The sequence below is a fragment of the Mustela lutreola genome, chromosome 12 (genome assembly GCF_030435805.1).
Source record: "Mustela lutreola isolate mMusLut2 chromosome 12, mMusLut2.pri, whole genome shotgun sequence".
NCBI lineage: Eukaryota > Metazoa > Chordata > Mammalia > Carnivora > Mustelidae > Mustela > Mustela lutreola.
Window position 1 is genome coordinate 91,359,807 of NC_081301.1, and position 18,199 is coordinate 91,378,005.

An 18,199-nucleotide genomic window follows, 5' to 3' on the forward strand; every position below is an offset into this window, starting at 1 on the left:
AGAGAGTGGAAGGTGAACCTGTCCTTCCCCACACAACAGCACGTTTCTTTGGAGGAGAAATGAAAAGTGTTCGAGTCAACCTGTTTATTTAGGTTTATTACCTTTCTGCATCCCTCCTGCTTCTCAAAATGGAAGGAGTAGTTCCTGCTCAGTGATTCCACAGGGATAAAGAAATCTACACTCCATAGCTTGGTTCCCTGTTGGCCACAAGAGAGGGAAGGCACTGGATTTTTAAGTTTGGTGGATGAAGGAACATAATGGCAGCTTAATTTGAGAGAAGGGCATTGCTTCAACAGTCATGAATGAAGCAGCACCTGTCACTTCCCTCTCTGGCCTGTCACAGACAGCATCTTATTGGATCTTGTTAACCTGCTACCCAAGGAATGATCATCCTGATTTGAAAGTGAGCAAAATCAGACAAGGGGAACCTCATTAATGCTGAAAACACTTTGTGATTTTCAAAGAATTCCAATTTTTTTTTGAACTTAAGAAACCACTGATAGTAGGCAAAGAAAAATATTTATTGTGCCCATTTACAAACGAGCCACGGAGGCTTAGACAGGTTAAATGACTTGTCTAAAACTTCTCAGGGGTTCCAGAAATGACTTGTGGTCTTCTATGCTTTGGGAGCCCAGGCTGGTTATGCAGCTTCCCGTCAACGTTTGCATTATGTGGGTGTCTTGGGTCATTTCCTATCACCAAACTTCAGTCTTCCTCACTGGCCACAAAGCCAAATTCTGAAAATCTGTTCCTCGCTGACAGTGCTCTTTGTTCCTCAGGGGGCTGTCTGTAGGGCGAGATCTGCAAGGTGGAAGCCGGGGAGTATGGGAAGAGAGAAGGACTGAGAACTCTGGGCTGGGGCCCTTCTGGGAAGAGAGTTTGCCAAATTAGTGTTTGTGGCGATCTAGTTGGCTTCTCCTGGAAGAAAAACCTGGGCACCTGGGCACGTGGGGAGCTGATTTCCTGCAGAAGCCTCTGGGATCTAGGTCCCTTTTCTTTAAGGCCCCTCTGGCTAACTCTGGTAGGGAGCGTGCTAAATGGGGGGGGGGGGGTGCTTCAAATTCAGACCTGGCTTCTGTTGTCCTAACCTTGTACTCTGGACGGGACAGCCCTTCTGGACTGGCTCCCGGTAAGTGTAAAATGAGGAGCTGTGGACGAGTCAGTAATGCCGAGTCGGAAGGGTCTGCCCAGCACAGAATCTGACCTGGACCCTCCGTCAGTGCGATTCCTTCTTCTCCTTTCCTTCCCGGCAAAATCCTCCCGGGAATCTGTTCTTCCCAGTAGACGCTTGAAGGAAGGCTGGAAGGAGAGGAATCAGAACCCCCAGGGAAGCAAATGACCTCCACCGTCTTCCTTCCCTCTGCCAGTGACCGTCCAAACTTACGACCCGATCACTGTCCCTAGGACCATAGACCCTCCTCGAAGAGCGGACGGGTCGGGGTGGGATCGGGGGTAAGATGTAACGTCGGGGGTGCCTGGGTGCCACTCGGTTCCGAGGTCTGGACCCCGGCCTCGGGGCAGGCCGGGTCTCAGGTCCACGTGCCCGCTCCACAGCGCCCCCTCGCGGCTTCTTGCCTCAGGGAGGACGAACTTGCCACTGGTTTCCCCAAGCTGCGTCTCCGGGCAGCGACCCCGCCCCGGGGGTCACTGGCGTTTGACACTGCAACCGCCTGGGGGTCGCTAGACACTGGGGGAGGATCAAAGCATTCCTCCGGAGCCCGAAGCGCCGAGGGATGCACTTTTGTTAGCCCGGCCTCACCTCACCAATAAATTTTTCTGCAAACGATGGGGCAGGGGTGGAGGGCCAAGGGGGGGGGCTGGTGGCCGGAACGAAGGGACGGGAGGGTCGCGCACCTGTGTTCCTGCCGCGTGAAATCAGTATGATGCCGGTGACATCTCCCCCTCTCTTGCCCCCTTCGAACCACTCATCTCCCTTCTTTCAACACCGGCCTGCTCTGTGGGGTCAGCGTTTTCAAAGAGAGTATTTCTTTCCTCCGGGCTCTTAAAAGTTTATGTAGCACTTTGTTATAAGGGGTGCGCCCTCAGGCAGGGCTTTCTTCTCTCCCTGTTCCCCCCCCTTCCCCCCACACAGGCCTTTCCCATTTTCTCACCCCACCTAGAAGTATTAAAAAAAATGGGGCATAGCTTTAGGGGTGATTTGTTTTAAGTTTAGGTCTTTTATTTTGCAAACTAACAGATGGAAGCCTCCAGGAGGGAGGGTGAGGAGAATGGCTCAAGGTCAAGGGTGACTTTAATTGGCAAAACCAAGGATAGAACAGGAAGTTCCTTAGCACTACTAACCCCCACCCCCCACTTATTTCACCGAAGGAAAAATCCCAGAACTATCTCAGGCCAAGTCAAGTACTTTGTAGAGGTGTCGGTGTTCTCACCAACTGGCTTCGAGGCTGGAGGCTCGGGACTCACACTTCAGTCACTGGAGAATACGGACAGTCAGTCGCTTGCCAGCCACGGGAAAGCAAGACAGAGCCCAGTGCAGTTTGGTCCTTTCTTCCTCTCCACTCCTTCCCCACCCCCAATCCAGAGCAGACACCATAGTGCATCTGAGCTGTGCAAGACATTCTGTCAGGGGCTTCTGCCGGGCTGGGGTAGAGCTTGAGCATAGGATGTTTCTGGTAGAAATTAGGAGGATCCCTCCTGCCAGGAGAGAAGAGAGACTTCCTGGGGCTAATACTCAGACCCGAGAGTGAGCATATCACACAGAACAGGGCCAGGAAGGCCTATTTAGATGGTTTGTAAGTTTTTGCTTAACATCCTACTTTGGAACCTTTGTGAATTGTGAGTACCCTCTTTGTCACCAGAATGAATCCTCATTGGATCTGGGCTCTAGGAATTAACTCTTTCTTGAAACTACTCCATGTTCCCTTCTTTGACTAGTTGACAGCTTTATTTTATTTTATTTTTTGTTTTGCTTTCACATTTTTAAAAGATTTTATTTATTTATTTGACAGAGATCACAAGTAGGCAGAGAGGCAGGCAGAGAGAGAGGGGGAAGCAGGCTCCCCGCTGAGCAGAGAGCCCAATGCAGGGCTTGATTCCAGGACCCTGAGAACATGACCTGAGCCAAAGGCAGAGGCTTTAACCCACTGAGCCATCCAGGTGCCCCCACTGCTTTCACATTTTTGACCTGCATTTTGACCAGACAGGATCAATCTTAGAAGTATGGTGCAGCAGAATTGCCACCAAGATGTCAGAACTAACAGTGAAGCCTGTTTCTATTTTTTTTCCTCCTCCTCTTCCTCTTGTCCTCTGTGGACTTTCCTCACGAGTCCATCAACAGAAGTGACAGTTTGTTAGAGCCTTTAAGTTTTGAGAGAGAATCTGGAAATCACTGAATCTTACTCCTTCACTTTTTAGTCGAGGAATCTGAGGCCCAGCAAGGTAAAAAATTTGCCCAATGCCTGCTACACATGGATGAAATTAAATTTTCACCATAGTGCCTGACCCCTCCCGGCTTTTTGCTTCCTCCTCTCTCTCTTGCTTTCTCTCTCCTTGGTGTAGTTGGACTGTGGGGAAAATATTGAGAGTGATTTGAGCATGGCTAAAGTCTGTTCCCTCCCCATGTTAACCCCCAATATGGGATGGGTGTGTGTGTGTGTGTGTGTGTGTGTGTGTAAGGTCTCACGGTTGAGGGTGAGCTGTTTCAGTTAGTCATGAGGCCCCCTGGGGGTAGTGGGAGCTCCAGAGCAGGGGACAGGCCCAGCTTCCTCTCCTGGTGACCTTCCCTATAGCATGGCACTGCCCCTGGGGCAGAACCAGGGCTCTGCCACCATTCTGGAGTGTGCCTCCCCTCCCCACCATTTGGAATGGGTACTGAGGAGTGAAGGTCCTCTGTGGTTGCCTCATCTTCTAGCTGCTATGTGACCCTCTAGTGAACTGAACCCCGTTTCCCAGCAAGGAGGATCATACTTGGGTGGGTGGGAGGGATATCCTTCAGATGTGCAAGGAAGGATTGCTTCACGTTGGGGGCATCAGACGCCACACCCGCTGCAAAGGGCATTGTTTTTTATTTTTTTATTTTTTATTTTTTTTATTGTGTGGAGGCACCGTGGAGCCTGAGAAGTTACTGTGGGCCCGTCGGTCCTGGGCGGCCACTGTGCGCTTCTCTTAGCCTCAGTTTTCCTCTCTGGACTAGTCATGTCCCTCTCGGTTTCATATGCCTGTGATTTAAAAACCCTGCTTCGTGCGGAGGAGGGAGGAGAACCCAGATCGCATTGTCCTTTTGTTCAGCTTCTTTTTGGACGCGCGGAGCAAGGAAAGGGAGAAGAGTTATCTCCCGAAAGCTGCCCCCCGCCCGCCCCCTTGCTTGTGACAGGTCGTATATTTGATTACGCAAGGCAAATTGGGAAATCATATCTCTGCAATCCCATCTGGGATTATTTATTTCGCTGCGTCCACAGCCGGTCAAAGTTGTGAGAGGATACAATGTTAAAAGTAGCTTCCCGCGAGAGGAGGTGGATTCGAGTTCATCTCCAGAGGAACCAGAGCCATAACCCGCCCCAGCAATCACTTCTGCGAGACGCAGAAGTCTCAAGAGTTCTTCACCACCCCAGGCGCTCGCGGCAGGCTGATCTAGCTGGCGGCGTCTCAGGCTGGTTATGCAGGGCCGGGGTCCTCCCGGGTCCAGCTTGGTCTCCAGGCCTGGGAAGCAGGGGAGTGGGGCAGGGCGGGGCGCGGAGGAGATCGGGCTTGGAAGCTCCCCGGGCCTCGCGCTTCCTGCAGGCTGGTTCGCGGAGTTAAAATGACAACCCTAAACTGACACAAGTAACAACTTCCAGGTACTCCGGGGTCAGTAGGGCCGGGTCGCCGAGCCAGGGGATCTGCAGTGTCCTGTCCTTTAAGGTTAACCCCACTTAGGAGTTGGGGAGAGGGAGGCGCAGAGGGAGCTGAAGGATGTTCTTCGCTACCGCCCAGCCGCGGAGCGGCAGAGCCCGCATTGGACGCCCCCTCTGCCGGCTCCGAAACCCCGGCGCTCGGCCTCCAAGCCGGATCGCCCGCGCCCAGCCACCGCCCGGAAACCGGCCCACGGCCCGCTACGCTCCGGCGGCCGAGGGCTCTAGGAACCGGGCGAGAGGCGGCCGGCCTGGCAGGGGAAGCCAAGCGCCCCCCACCCCCAGTCGCACCCAAGCCGGCGTGGCCACGCGGGCCAGACACTGCGCGGGGCCCGCGGGGCGCGGGGGCGGGCAGCGGGGCGGGGGGCGCCGCAGCGGATCCACGCGTGAGCCGGGGCTGATCCGAAACATGCTTCCCTCTTTTTCTTTTTGGAGCGGTTTTTGAAGGAAAAAAAAAAAAAGAAGAAGAAGAAAATGACCCTCCCTCCCTTCCGCTTTCTTGTTAAAGTTCTGTTGCTGGACTTGCGGCAGGGGGTCTTCGCACCGGGTAGGTCCGAGCTGTGCGGGAATGAGGGGGAGGTGGTTGCAGGGGTTAGGGTGAGAGAGATTTGGGGGGCAAGGGAGAAGGAAGCCGAGAGAGGAGCTGAGTAATTAAGAGAGAAGGAGATTCTGCGGGCCTCGCCCACCAAGCCAGACCCGCCGCGTCACCGGCGACCCCGCTGCTTTGTCATTTACAAGAGGGACTCGGACTTGCACTTGGTAATTTGGTGGTTTAGGGCAAGGGATTTGCTTCCTCACCTAACAGGTCCTAGACTCCTGGCCTGACTCCTTTTTAGAGAGGAACCCGGAGAAAGAATCTGGATTCCCCGGCCCCTCGCCTTTCCGTGGAGCATCCCCACCGCCTTTCCGCGGCCGGGCCCAGAACCAACCAACGAACATTGCTTGAGCTGTTCTCGCTAGGTGAAGACTGCCGGGGAAAGCCTCTCTTCCTATCTTGCAGATGAGGCAACTGAGGCGCAGAGAGAGAATTGACCAAGATCACGTGGTCAGTGGACAGACCCGTCTAGAGCCCGGGCTCTCTGCTCCTGCTGCTTTCGCACGTTTATTTACTAGCCACTTTGCGCAACCGTAGATTCTCTTTTCATTTTCCCAGAAAAATGGAGACAATTTCTTGTTTAATATCGGAGTCCCTCAGACTTCCTGAAGCTCATCCCAAGATAAAAACACCCCTTTCCCCACTCCCTTCCCACATACCTCACTTCTAAGCGATTGTTGGAATTGGGATACCCAAGGGGGGTGGGGCATTCGGGGCCAGGGAATAGAGTGTAATTTAACTGGATTGCGATTACAGCTGCGGGCCTTCCCGTGGCGGATGGGGGTGCAGGAAGGTGGTGGACAGGTAGGGGTGGGGTGGAGCGGGACTCCAGGAATTGGGCAGGGAGGTGTGGAGGTATGGAGGCTGTCTTGTAGGTTTCTGCCAGGGGTGGGGGAGTGCTGAGAAAGTAAGAGCTCTGGGCCCACCCGCCAGAAACCTGTGGGCAGGTCCCTTCCGCAAGCGCCGGAGAACCGCCTTCCCCATCTCGGGGCTGGTGAGGCCGGTCCTGCTGACCCACGTTCTCAGGACCTTGCTCTCTCGGTTTGCTCCGAGTCCCGGGAGCCGGTGCCACTGTCCTTGGGCCCTACTAGCTCCTACACCCCCAGTCCCCAGCTCCAGTCCTGGGTTCGCCGCATGATTTACTGTACACAAATCCCTCTTGTTTCCTCCTTATGTAGCAGCTTTTACAACTCCCAACTAGTTCAAGGGTGTCTGTCTGGTTTATTTTGTGTTTAGGAAATTGCCATTCAGTGCCTCTTTGCCCTCCCATTCCTTCCTTGTTCCCCTTCCCCTCGATCTATTACCCCACATTAGCAAACCTTCTTTCTTGATTTTGTTTCTTAATATTTAAAAGAACTAGTGAAGGGCTAATGACCTCATATACTACCCCACTAAAAGCCATAAATGAAATAAAAGCCCAGGGAGCCAATTGCGCGCACCCGCCGCTGGCTCTGGTGGAGGTTTGTGCTTCACTTTCAGGTCACGGGGGAGAAGCACTGAAATGCGTTTTGCAAAAGCAGAAATGTGTCTAGTAGGAATAGTCGCAGAATAGTTGGTAAAAACGTGCTGTGTCCTGTTATAGGAGGGCTGCTCTTAACGCCAGGTACAAGTGTCAGACCAGGAGCGGGGGAATAAAGTTAAAAACAAAACAAAACAAAACAAAAAGCGCGGACCCACTGTGAGTCTTTGTGGTTGGGTCGGGAAGGGCTCTGCTTAGATTCTGAGACTTCAGAGAAGAGGCTGACCAGTCCACTGCTCTCCCGGAGACCACTGGGCTCCTCTTTGAACCTCAGAGTCGTCATTGGAAAAAATGGGGGAAAATAACACATTTCTGTTGCCAGGAATTCAAATGCTCTAACGTAAGTGAACAAATGCACTTAGACGAATATAAGAAACTACGAAAAAGGTAATAAAAGTCACTGGTGTTATTATTAGTGGGGCCAAGCGAGAGGCACGAAAGGTCTGCGTGACGCTTTGTCCCGTGTCTGAGCGCGCACAGCTCCTGGTTTACCTTCTGAGACGCCCCAGAGCAACTGAGCAGCGCACTGCAATACTCAGGACGGATGCTCTGGTTCCTTCCCTGGACATCGCGAAAGGCTTCGGGGAGAAGCACCCGCACAAAGGGAAATCCCAGTGTCTAGTTACTAGGAAAGAATTCTGCAACTCCGCCAAAGGCTTGAGAGTACCTGCGCGTCCCGCCCGCCGATCGCGTTACTTTGACAGTAATCAACTGCCTCCTTTCCACCGCTCAGAACTTGGTTAACTTCTTTCCACGGGCTCTGTGAAGAGAGACGCTAGAATCAGTTCAGCAATTTCCTTCCTTTACACATACTTACCGCAGGCCTACTATGTGCCCAGTGCAGTGGCGCTTTCCCAGTCTCTCCTCGACCGATCCTGAGATGCACTGATTATTTAAAGGTGTTCCCAGAAGTGGGTCTAAGGGCTTTTAAATTCATTTCAAGAAATAAATGTAACGTTGAAATAGGGGACTAATTCTTCGAAAATGTTGAAAATTTAATTGTTATTAATCATTTGTGTAAGGGATTTTTGAGGCAGTCTCTCTTTTTTCTTTGTAAGTGCTCCCATGCACACTAAAAAGTCATCCTTTAAAAAAACAACTTCGTTTAAAAACATGCTTGGAGTGGGTATATTGCACTTAAATTTCCTAATAGCATGTATCCCCCCCGCCCCATCAACAGTAACAGTAATTGACAGCGGAGAAAAAGGTAAGTGACCTGGGTGCCTTGGCCACCTGCCGGCCTCACGGGTTTGGTGGAAGTTAATGAGTTAACTACTTTGCACTTCAAGGATGAGCGGCGCTGGCCACAGAACTATCCACAGATCATTTGTCCGCCAACCTGGCGCTGGGTGTGTGTGTGTGTGTGTGTGTGTGTGTGTGTGTGTGTGTGTGCAAGGTATCATGGTTTAGTGTTGCAGGAGCAAGTAGGATGCCGCTGCGCACCGGGTTGGAGAGGCCTCATTCCGCGCGCAGCTTTGGGTTAATTGCCGAGGCGCGGAGATACTGGCGATGCTGATAACGTGCAGATCCACACCAGCCTTTCTGACCGCTGGCTTGGCTGTCGTCTTCTCTGTGAACAATGCGATCCGTAAGAGTGTGTTTCTGCTTGTTTCCTATAGTCCGCGGGATAAATGGCGACTTTACCCCAGCAGACGCCGTCACACTTCGGTTGTAACGTTGGGACCGAAGACCCGGCTGCACCGAACGCCGCGCGGGAGCATTTTCGAGAGGAGCGCGGCTGGGAGGGGCGCCACGGCCGCGAGGAGGCAGAGAGCGCCAGGCCGGCGCGCCTCGGCCAATCAGCGTGCACACCGCCTGACAACCGTCCAATTAGAGGGCGCGGAGCTCGGGGCCCGGAGCCGATAATACTAGGAAGGGGAGCAGAGGCTGAGTATTGCAGCAAGGGGCGCTGCGCCGCACGCAGCTGCGTGCGCCCGCGCGCCCCTAGAGCCGGAGGTCTGAGCCAGGCCAGGGCGGCCCAGCCTTCCCGCCCAGACTGGGTCAGAGGAAGCCGAAAGCAGCTTTAGCGGGGTGAAGCGCTCGGGGGTGCCGAGGACCGGTCAGAACTTGGCAGAGTCCGGGATGTGCGGAGCGAGGCCACTGAGGACTTGATTCATCTTCTCTACCCTTCTCCCCTGCTCCCCATCCACGGGGCTCCAGGCCTCCAGCTGTCAGCCCCCGATTTCGTGGCAGGGTGTGGCGGACCCGATTTCTGTTTGCAAGCACTGCCAGCAGCCCAAGAGCCAGGTCCCAAGGCTGGATAACTTTTGCCTCGGCTGCTGGCCGGGGCCTCAGAGTCTTGGTGAGTGCCGTGATGTTGCTGGGGTGTCAGGGAGGGCAAATATCACCTTTTCTTATCTTTGGTGCTTTACGTGCATGTCTTGCCTGTACGTGCAAACCGTGCCTGATGTCGATATGGAGACCTTGCAGCTCAGCCCTGCGCGGCTCAACGCCTATTGATACTGGAAGAGCATCGCAGCTCCATGCCCCGTGTCCTTATGGGGATCTGACAGATGAACAATTTTGCCTTTGAGTTATTTGCTGGGGGTGGGGGACATGAAAGGACCTTTCCAAGCTCAAAATGGGGTCCCTGTTTTTGAGAGGCATTTGAAAGGTGTAGGGCGGTACTTCGCCGCGTCTGAAGGGCCCCTGTGGTCTAAAGGAAAAGGAGTCTCCCATGGACGTGGTCCTGTTCATCATGGCCATAGTAGTTGGACGTGGGGAAGCCCGGCGAGCGGACTAGGCCGGCCTAGTTGGACACAGTACTTTGGTGTGTGTGATCAACGCGTTTCCGGAGGGACTTGGCCCGAGAGGGGGTGTAAAGCCAGAGGTCTGTGGTTAAAGGTCAGGTGCTCATGGAGCGCTTAGAATCAATAGATAAAAACCTTGTTGGGTTGGGGATTTCTGGGCCCTGAAGCTACAGGAACGGCGCTGTGCTGTGGAAGTGAGGGACGCGGAGAGAACAGGGTCTCCAAGGGGCCGAGGCTGGCGGACCAGGAGCGTGCGGCGCGAGGCCGAGGGTCAGTGCCTGACGGCGGCCGGTGCCTCTCGGCGTCTTTCCGTGTCTCCGCAGAGCGCAGGAGGCCACCGAGCGTCGGCCGGAGCGGAGCGCAGTGCGCCATGGCCGACCGGCCGGCGGCGGGCCCGGCGGCCGGGGACTGGGAGATCGACGTGGAGAGCCTGGAGCTGGAGGAGGACGGCCGCGGGCCGCCGCCAACCACCCCGCCCGGGCCCAGCCCGCCGTCGGCCGACGGGGACGGCGAGGACGACGAGGACGACGAGGACGACGACGACGCGGAGGACGAGGGCGACGGCCTGGACGCGGGCGCGTCCCCGGGGGGGCCGGGCGGGCCGGAGCAGCCGCGGGCCCCACGGCCGGGGCCAAGCCCGGCGCCGCAGGCCTCGCCCGCGCCGGCCCGGCCCCCGGAGCGCGGCGCGAACGCGGGCGGCGGCGCGGAGCCGCGCAAGCTCAGCCGCACGCCCAAGTGCGCGCGCTGCCGCAACCACGGCGTGGTGTCCTGCCTCAAGGGCCACAAGCGCTTCTGCCGCTGGCGCGACTGCCAGTGCGCCAACTGCCTGCTGGTGGTGGAGCGCCAGCGCGTCATGGCCGCCCAGGTGGCGCTCCGGAGGCAGCAGGCCACGGAGGTGCGTACCCGCCGCGCCCGGGGTCGCGCCTGGCGGGGGAGCCGGGCCGCCGTGGGGGGGGGGAGGGGTGAGGGCCGCGGCCGCTCCCCGTCCCCGGGGCCGCGGCGCCCGGCGCTTCCCGGGGAGGCCGGGGAGGACGCTTCTCTGCTCCCCGCGGCCCGCGGAGCCCGGCGGGGTGGAGACGCGGCCGCGGGCATCGCTGGGGGAACTTGTCCGGGGAAGTTCTGGGTTAAAAGCAGGCGGAGAGACCTTGTTTGTGGGAAAGCCTTTTTTTTTTTTTTTTTTTTTTTTTTTTTTTTTTTTTTTTTTTTAATCTTTTAACTGTTAAGGCTTATTTTGGTGGTGCTGGGAGGAGGAGGACGGTGGTGGCCGCAGGGCCCCGGTTCGGCCGTCCGCCCCCGCGTTTCAGTGCGGGTCTCGGGCAGGGAGCCGCGCCGCGGCGTGTGCGCTCAGCGCTGCCGCTGTCACGGGCCCTTTAAGAGAGGCCCACGAGCTGCCCATTTTACAGATGGGACCACGCTGGCCAGGGGAAGGAGGCGCCCGCAGGAAAGATCCCTGCTGCCCCACACCGTGCCGGGGTTTTCTTTAAGGGGGAGGCTCTTCTGGAACTTCGGGTTTCTGGTTTCCTTGTGTTCCTGCGCACGGAGAGCTCAGAGTTAGGGAGGCTGCGCGGGGTCTCCTCTCCCAGAGTTTTGCGTTTACTTTTTGGCGAGAAGGGCCTGGGGAATGGATCACCCTATACACAGAGGACAGTGACCCTACTGGAAAGGTTCCCAAGGACCCCCGAGAGTGCGCGCTGGTTGCCCCAGGTGGCCTTGGCCCTGCGCTGGGCCTGCCCCCACCTGCGCCACGTTTCACCGCGGTCTCCAGGGTCCCTCGCGGGTCCCCCTCGCCGGCTGGACTGAACGCGGGGGGGGGGGGTACAAGGGCCCAGAATACCGCAGACCTGGCGGTGAGGGAGGGAGCGAAGTCGTGTTTCTTCCTGTCCCCCATGCCAGCAGGTCTCTGAGGGTTTTGTTTGCCTTCCTGTGTCCCAGTCTTCCCAGTGTTTTTAGCCAGGCTCGGGTTTGCGAGACCGGTACCCTCATATCTGTCCTTCAACCCGCTGCTCCTCATCCTACCTGCCCGACTGCGAGGAGGGACCAGCTCCGCCTCACTGCTCGGTGGCAGGCCATGGGCACCTTTGACCCCACTTCTGGGTGCCTGGGACACAGCTGTACCCCCACAGCTCTCCTTCAGGGCCTGGCTCCTGTCTCCACTGGCTCCTGGCTCCTTTTGCCTTCCTGTGGGATGTCCCCTAATTTCTGAATGTGGGATGAATCTGGGGTGACTCTAGCCAAAGTGGACCCAGGGAAAATCTGTCCCACTCCCCATCAGTTGAAGTTGGTGGCCTCAGACAGAGCTTCCAGCTCGTTGTCCTGGAATTAAGGGGTGCTGGTGTAAATTAGTTGAGAGTCATTTTTGACATGAGATGGCATTTAGCTGGGAGGGGTCGCTGATGCCACTTAGTCCCCTCATCCCACAATTTCTTTGAGGCCACTGTTGATTATGTTTCTTGTGTTTACAGGACAAGAAGGGGCTTTCCGGGAAGCAGAATAATTTCGAGCGCAAAGCCGTGTATCAGAGGCAAGTCAGGGCACCCAGTTTGCTGGCCAAAAGCATTTTAGAAGGTAAAGCAATGCAGAATTACTCTTCAGCCTTTTAAACCAAGTTCGGAGGGATTCCCATTATTCACACATATGGCATTTTTATTAACCTGTGAAGGAGCAGTCTGAGGGGAGGGTGCTTTTTATTAGGAAGTTTTGCTCTGGGGAGGAAATCAGGATGTGGGAAAATGGATCTCACATCCCTCCTGAGGTTTTCTTCACCGATAATTCTGCTGTCTGCGTAGTAGTTGTTGTTTGCTTAATAGTGAAGGGGTGGACATGGAGTGTGTCTGAAATTTGCCCTAGCATGAGGGGTGTGCAAAGATCCACTGTCACCTGATAAGGGGGTGAGGAAGGAAATCAATTTAAAAAATTTCTTTGGTTGTCGTTGGAGCTAGAGTCAGTCAAGTGAGGAGGTCACAGCTAGCCACGCGGGTAAAGACCTCTAGTCGGGCTGATCCACCCTCTAACACCACTGTTTTTCATCGTACTGTATTCCTCTCCAGAGAAGCTATGTAATTGCTTATTGTGCACCTCACTTGGCCATTTCTGACAGTCAACTTTGTAGAATTGGGAAGAGGTTTTGAATCCAAGGAGGAAAGTGGAGATTGAAGTCGAATTTGAACAGCGTGAATTCTTTCTCTCTACCATGTCTAAAGCCTGGGGATACATTAATTCTTCTTAGATTATTGCTGATTTTAAAAAGCCACTCTGGGAATAGAATTTATTTATTGATCTGATAATATATTGACTACCTTTCACCATTTAAATAAAGGAAAGTTTATATTTGTTCTAATCATTGTCTCTTCATAAGATTTGGGTTGAAAAGCAGGCTTTTTTTAAAAGTATATATTTGAATTCTGTTTTTGTTTTTGGTTTTTTTTCTTACGTGGCTTCTGAACGGAGTTGGTTCTACGCAGGTTTTAAAGTTTGTTCGTGTCTTACTCTGTACCATATACTTCTGACCTTAGAATGGTTTCTCATGCATTAAAAATGAATTTGGTTGCAAACTGGGTAAACAGATTTATAGCCATAGGGACCACAGGGATAACTTGAAATGGTGCCAAAGCAGCTCAAGGAGTGGGAGGGCTAAATGGATTAGTAAATTCAAGTAAATAACTTCCTGGCAAAACCTACCAGAGAGATGGAAACATTAATATTCAAATTTTATTTTATTTGCAAATGAGGACAATGGGTTTGTCACTGTGTCAATGCAGACATCACAGTGGAGCCTTCAAACAAATCTGAGAGCAGCCAGTCCTGGGGGTTAGTGAAATACTCAAAGTATTTTATGTGCCAGGAATCCTACTTCTGTCATGTTCATCTTCATTGTTGTTTTGTTGTTTTGAATACTTCGTCCTTGTTCATAAAATGTGCACTGACTTTTTATTCTAATGATCGCTTGTTCAGCCATTCTGGGATCTGGGCAGCGTGATCAGACCTTGGGAAGAATGTTTTAGTTCAGTAATTTTCAATGTAGCTGCAGCTGTCCTCTCTGCTTTTACTTTTGTTTGCTTGTTTCTACCTCTCGCCTCTGGGAGGGGCCTGCTGAAATCACTGTCCAGTCTGACCAGTTAACAGCTCTTTTTAATTTTCTGTGTTTCTCTGTTTCCTTAAGTCCCTTCTCTTTCTCCCCACTAATCTGCTGTAACTTTCTCTTTTTCCCTAGCTCTCCTTGGACTATTCTACACCTGTAACAATGTGTATGTAATGAACCATCTTTAGAAAATAGCCGTGCCGTCCGCTTTAGGAATAGAGATCTTTTTTTTACCATGGAGAAAGATGACACGGATAGTAAGGAAGCATTGACTGAGCAAGATGATGGGCAGACTTGTCCCTTAACATGTAGGAGTCTGGGAAGTGCATGACAGTTTCAGCCAGTGATGTGTGCCTGGACAGGTAAACAAACACCCCCGTAATGACAGAACAATAAAGAAAGTTACAGGATCGCTCCCCTGCTCCCTGGAGAGACCTATTTTAAACTGAGCCTACACTTTTGCTTTCTGTGTAAAAGACGAGTGTTTTGGAACTGTACATTTTTCTGGTTCTGCCGTCTTGAGGTGTTTCTGTTGCCTTCTCAGCTCCCAGATTTGTCTTCCCTAGATGTTAATCTCTTTCCCTGTGCAATGCTTGCTCGTTTTAGGCTACCGCCCCATTCCAGCCGAGACTTATGTGGGAGGGGGCTTACCCCTACCTCCCCAGGTTAGTGACCGGATGCGGAAAAGGCGGGCCTTTGCCGATAAAGAACTGGAGAACATAATGCTGGAGAGAGAATATAAAGAGAGGGAGATGCTGGAAGCGTCCCAAGCCACTGCCTTGTTCCTGCCCAGCCGCCTGGGGCACGGACCGGAGTACAACTCCTACCAAAGCGCCTACAGCCCCACCCCAGTGGAGCCGGCGAACAAAGACTTCTGCAATTTCCTGCCCACCTGCCTTGATCTCACCATGCAGTATTCAGGGTCTGGGAATATGGAGCTCATCTCTTCCAACGTCAGTGTGGCCACGACTTACAGGCAGTATCCCTTGTCCTCGAGATTTTTAGTTTGGCCCAAGTGTGGCCCCATCAGCGACACTCTTCTCTATCAGCAATGCCTGCTAAACACCACCACCTCGGTTCAAGCCCTGAAGCCCGGCAGCGGCTGGGACTTGAAGGGAGTGCGGGTCCAGGACGGACTTGTGGCAGAACACGACTTGACGCCCCCCAAGCTAGAAGGCTCGCTGCTGCTGCCTCACCCTGCGGAGGTCCAGACGTCGAGAAGTGACCTTCAGGGTCACCAGGCCGTCCCCGAGAGGTCTGCCTTCTCCCCACCCAGACGGAATTTCTCAGCACTTGTTGACACGGACTCCCTGGCGGCTCAAGGGGACGTCTTAACCAAGATCAGCAAAGAAAGCGCCAGGCACCCTCTACCACTTAAACATAATCCATTCCACTCATTATTCCAGCAAACTCTTCATGACAAATCAGGCCCTGAGTTGCAAACACCATTTGTCAAAGAGGCCTTTGAAGAGGTCCCTAAGAAGCACAGGGAGTGTCTAGTCAAGGAGAAGCAGAGGTACACATTTACAATAGACAGATACGCCAAAGACCTTTTCGTAGCCAAACAAGTCGGAACAAAACTGTCTGTGAATGAGCCGCTGTCATTTTCTGTTGAGTCTATTCTTAAGAGGCCTTCATCTGCCATCACTCACGTCTCTCAGTGAAAGGCTGCTTACAGGGAAAGCTGGATTTTCTGCCGTCTCAGAGGGTTCTTACCAGTTGCTAATTTTTTTTTTTAAAGAAAAAAAAGCTAAGATGTTTGTCTAAAGAAATTTCTAATGTAAATGGTGATGATTTAAAAAATGATATCTATTCATATGCATGTACTTTTTCTCCCATAAATATATTTAAACCTAAAGATGGAAATTGCTTACGTGCAAACTGTAAAGTTCCGTGCTTTACACCGCATTTCAAAAAGCAATAAAGTTGACACTGTCTTCTCAAAGACCCAGTATTTGCAGAATTACCTAGTTGTCTCTGTCTATAAGAAAAACTAGTGTCCATGAAACATGTTCCTTGTTTTTCTGTGATTCTGCATAGTTTAAAATGCTCCCAGTGGTGGTCCCTGGGGGCCACAGGAGATAGCTTATAGTGCCTTAGTTTTGCATTTTAGAGGCTGTGTAAATATAGCTACTCAAAATTGAGGCAAAAAATAGCTTTAAGGAGCATAGAACAGCTTTGCCTGTTTCTAGAATCATAATTTTGCGTGATGGGACAAAGTGGAATTAATTTGCAGGAAGATCAAGTTTAAGATCTTGTTTTTATGGTGATCTGAGTTCTTGGGATGGATGTCTTTTAGCTCTTGGCATCCTAGTTTCCTTTCCTGACAGGAGGTGTACCTGGGTCCTCAAGCTTCCTTTCCAGATTGAGCTTTCTAGGCCGTCTAGGCGGCTAGCGCTCCCAGAGCAGATTCACTTGTCATCAGACTGTATGGTTGAGCCCCTCACAGCTCTGTTATTTCACTGTTTCCTAAGGACCGGAGACAGCAGACACCGAAAGGGGGACACGGTCACGACTCTTCCGTGTCCAGCTTGATGTCCCACATTGTCACCAGTGCCAAAGGCTTTTGGCGTAGCTTTAAACAAAATCACGTTCAGATCGCTTCAGCTGACAGTGCATTCAGTCTTCACAGCATGAGGGTGACTTCTGGAGTCTTAACCCCACCCCTCCATTTTTGAGTTTATTACTACCTTCTAGTTTTGCTCAATAAAATGTTAGTTACTGTTCTCTATGATTGATAAAATGAGAGTATTAAATTTATCTCTGAAGACCTCATCTGCAAACCCCAAATGAAGTTTTTAGGATGCCACAGTCATTTCACCCCCGAAAATCCAGAGCCAAACAACCCACCGTTGGTTTTGCAGTGGAGTGAGTTGTTATTTCCAGTTCTCCTGTCACTTGGGGAGCAAGAACACTCGTTGGGCATGTGGAATGTGCCAAGAAGTTTGGCATTTTAAAGAGTTTCTTTCTTGCTCTGGAAAACGTTTAAAATTACTTAAAAATGATTTTGCTACTGATGAGCTCATGTAAACCTCCAGGGGTTCTCTGAATTCTTGCTTAAAATGAGAATCGATTTCAAAAACAACAAGCCAAGGCTTAGATTGATTTCCAGTTTGTTCTTGTAAAATAATATGTGGTTTGATTGAGTCAAATTTACTTATTCTTACTATGGCAAAAGCCAGAGCAAATGGCAGTTTGCCAGAGGGAAAAAACATGAAAGAGGACAGAGCTCACAATGACGGAGATTATCATCATTAAGTGGAAATATGTTTTCCAGTCACGAATGCTGGTGTCTGGGACGGAATCTGACTTCAGCCACCCCTCCCGCTCCTCCAGTCATCTCTGTTTTATCCAGAGAGTTGTTGATTTTTGTCTTCCTATCAGGAATTTGTTTTCTGTGTCTGGTGTGAAGTGTAAACGTAACATTCGACGTAACTACTGCCGAGATAATGGGGAAAACACATCAGAATAAACTCACAGGAAAAAAATCCCAACAGGGAAAAATAAATCCCAAGGAGAAGACCTTCTTAATCCAAACATGGATTTCCTCTCTCTCTCTTTTTTTTTTTTTTTACTCCATTTTAATAATTTGAATACTAACATTGGCCAGTTCCTCCTCTCCCCCTTTGTGTTCAGTGTACATTTTGGGACATCTTTTCTGTCCTCTATCATTTTACTCTCATTAAGTGAATCCCATTGGCTGTGGGTATAGGTGGTTTTTATCATGTTACCAGTGACCAGATTTTTTTTTTTTTTAAAGATTATTTATTTTTGTTAGAGAGAAAGGGAGCCAGCATGTGAGCTGGGGAGGGACAGAGGGAGAGAAGCAGACTCTCCACCAAGCATGGAGCCCTATGTAGAGATGAGATGGGGCTCCAGGAGGGCCTCCACACAAGGCCCCATCTCAGGAGCTTAAGATCGTGACCTGAGCCCAAACCAAGAGTCAGATGCTTAACCCACTGAGCCACCCAGTTACCTTACCAGCGGTCAGAATTTGATTGTTCTTGAACATTTATAAGGGTCAGTACTTAAAGTAATAATATTATTGTATCGTGCATTAGTTCTGCTCTAATGATGAGTTCTTGGGATTTCAAACCTACCGTCAGCCACTCAGTGAAAGATTTGTGCTTGACTTGTTATGTCCTACCATCATTTCACTTCAATCAAAGCTACTGTTTGATTCTGTCGAACCTTTCAAGAGCACTGTCATCGACATCAAATCAGACTTGTGGTTCAATTTAAGCATTTTTTATGTTCAAGGCAGTAAATGGATTTGGCTTTCATTATTTTTAAGAAGGTAAAGAAGAGCAAAATATGGACCTTCTCCATTTGACTCACAATAAAGTAATGCAGTTTTAATGACACATTTTCCTTCCCTCTCAACCTTTCAAACATTATGATTCTTTG

At 51.6% G+C, this 18,199-nt stretch overlaps 1 protein-coding gene across 2 annotated transcripts; it reads left to right on the forward strand.

Moving 5' to 3' along the window:
* Positions 1-9,133: 9,133 nt before the first annotated feature.
* Positions 9,134-16,526, forward strand: DMRT2 (doublesex and mab-3 related transcription factor 2). Of its 2 annotated transcripts, none has more exons than XM_059142735.1 (4): positions 9,134-9,266; positions 10,038-10,609; positions 12,177-12,279; positions 14,399-16,526. In XM_059142735.1, the coding sequence occupies exons 2-4, from the start codon at positions 10,085-10,087 to the stop codon at positions 15,454-15,456; spliced, it is 1,686 nt and encodes a 561-aa protein (XP_058998718.1). In that variant the 5' UTR covers positions 9,134-9,266; positions 10,038-10,084; the 3' UTR covers positions 15,457-16,526. The 2 variants fall into 2 exon arrangements, with proteins under 2 accessions (XP_058998718.1, XP_058998719.1); XM_059142736.1 differs by having other exon boundaries at positions 13,925-14,516.
* Positions 16,527-18,199: the final 1,673 nt, after the last annotated feature.

Coding starts and splice junctions, on each gene's coding strand:
- DMRT2 (XM_059142735.1), top strand. CDS start 10,085: ATGGCCGACCGGCCGGCGGCGGGCCCGGCGGCCGGGGACTGGGAGATC. Junction 10,610..12,176: donor GGAGGCAGCAGGCCACGGAG/GTGCGTACCCGC, acceptor TTGTGTTTACAG/GACAAGAAGGGGCTTTCCGG. Junction 12,280..14,398: donor GGCCAAAAGCATTTTAGAAG/GTAAAGCAATGC, acceptor TGCTCGTTTTAG/GCTACCGCCCCATTCCAGCC.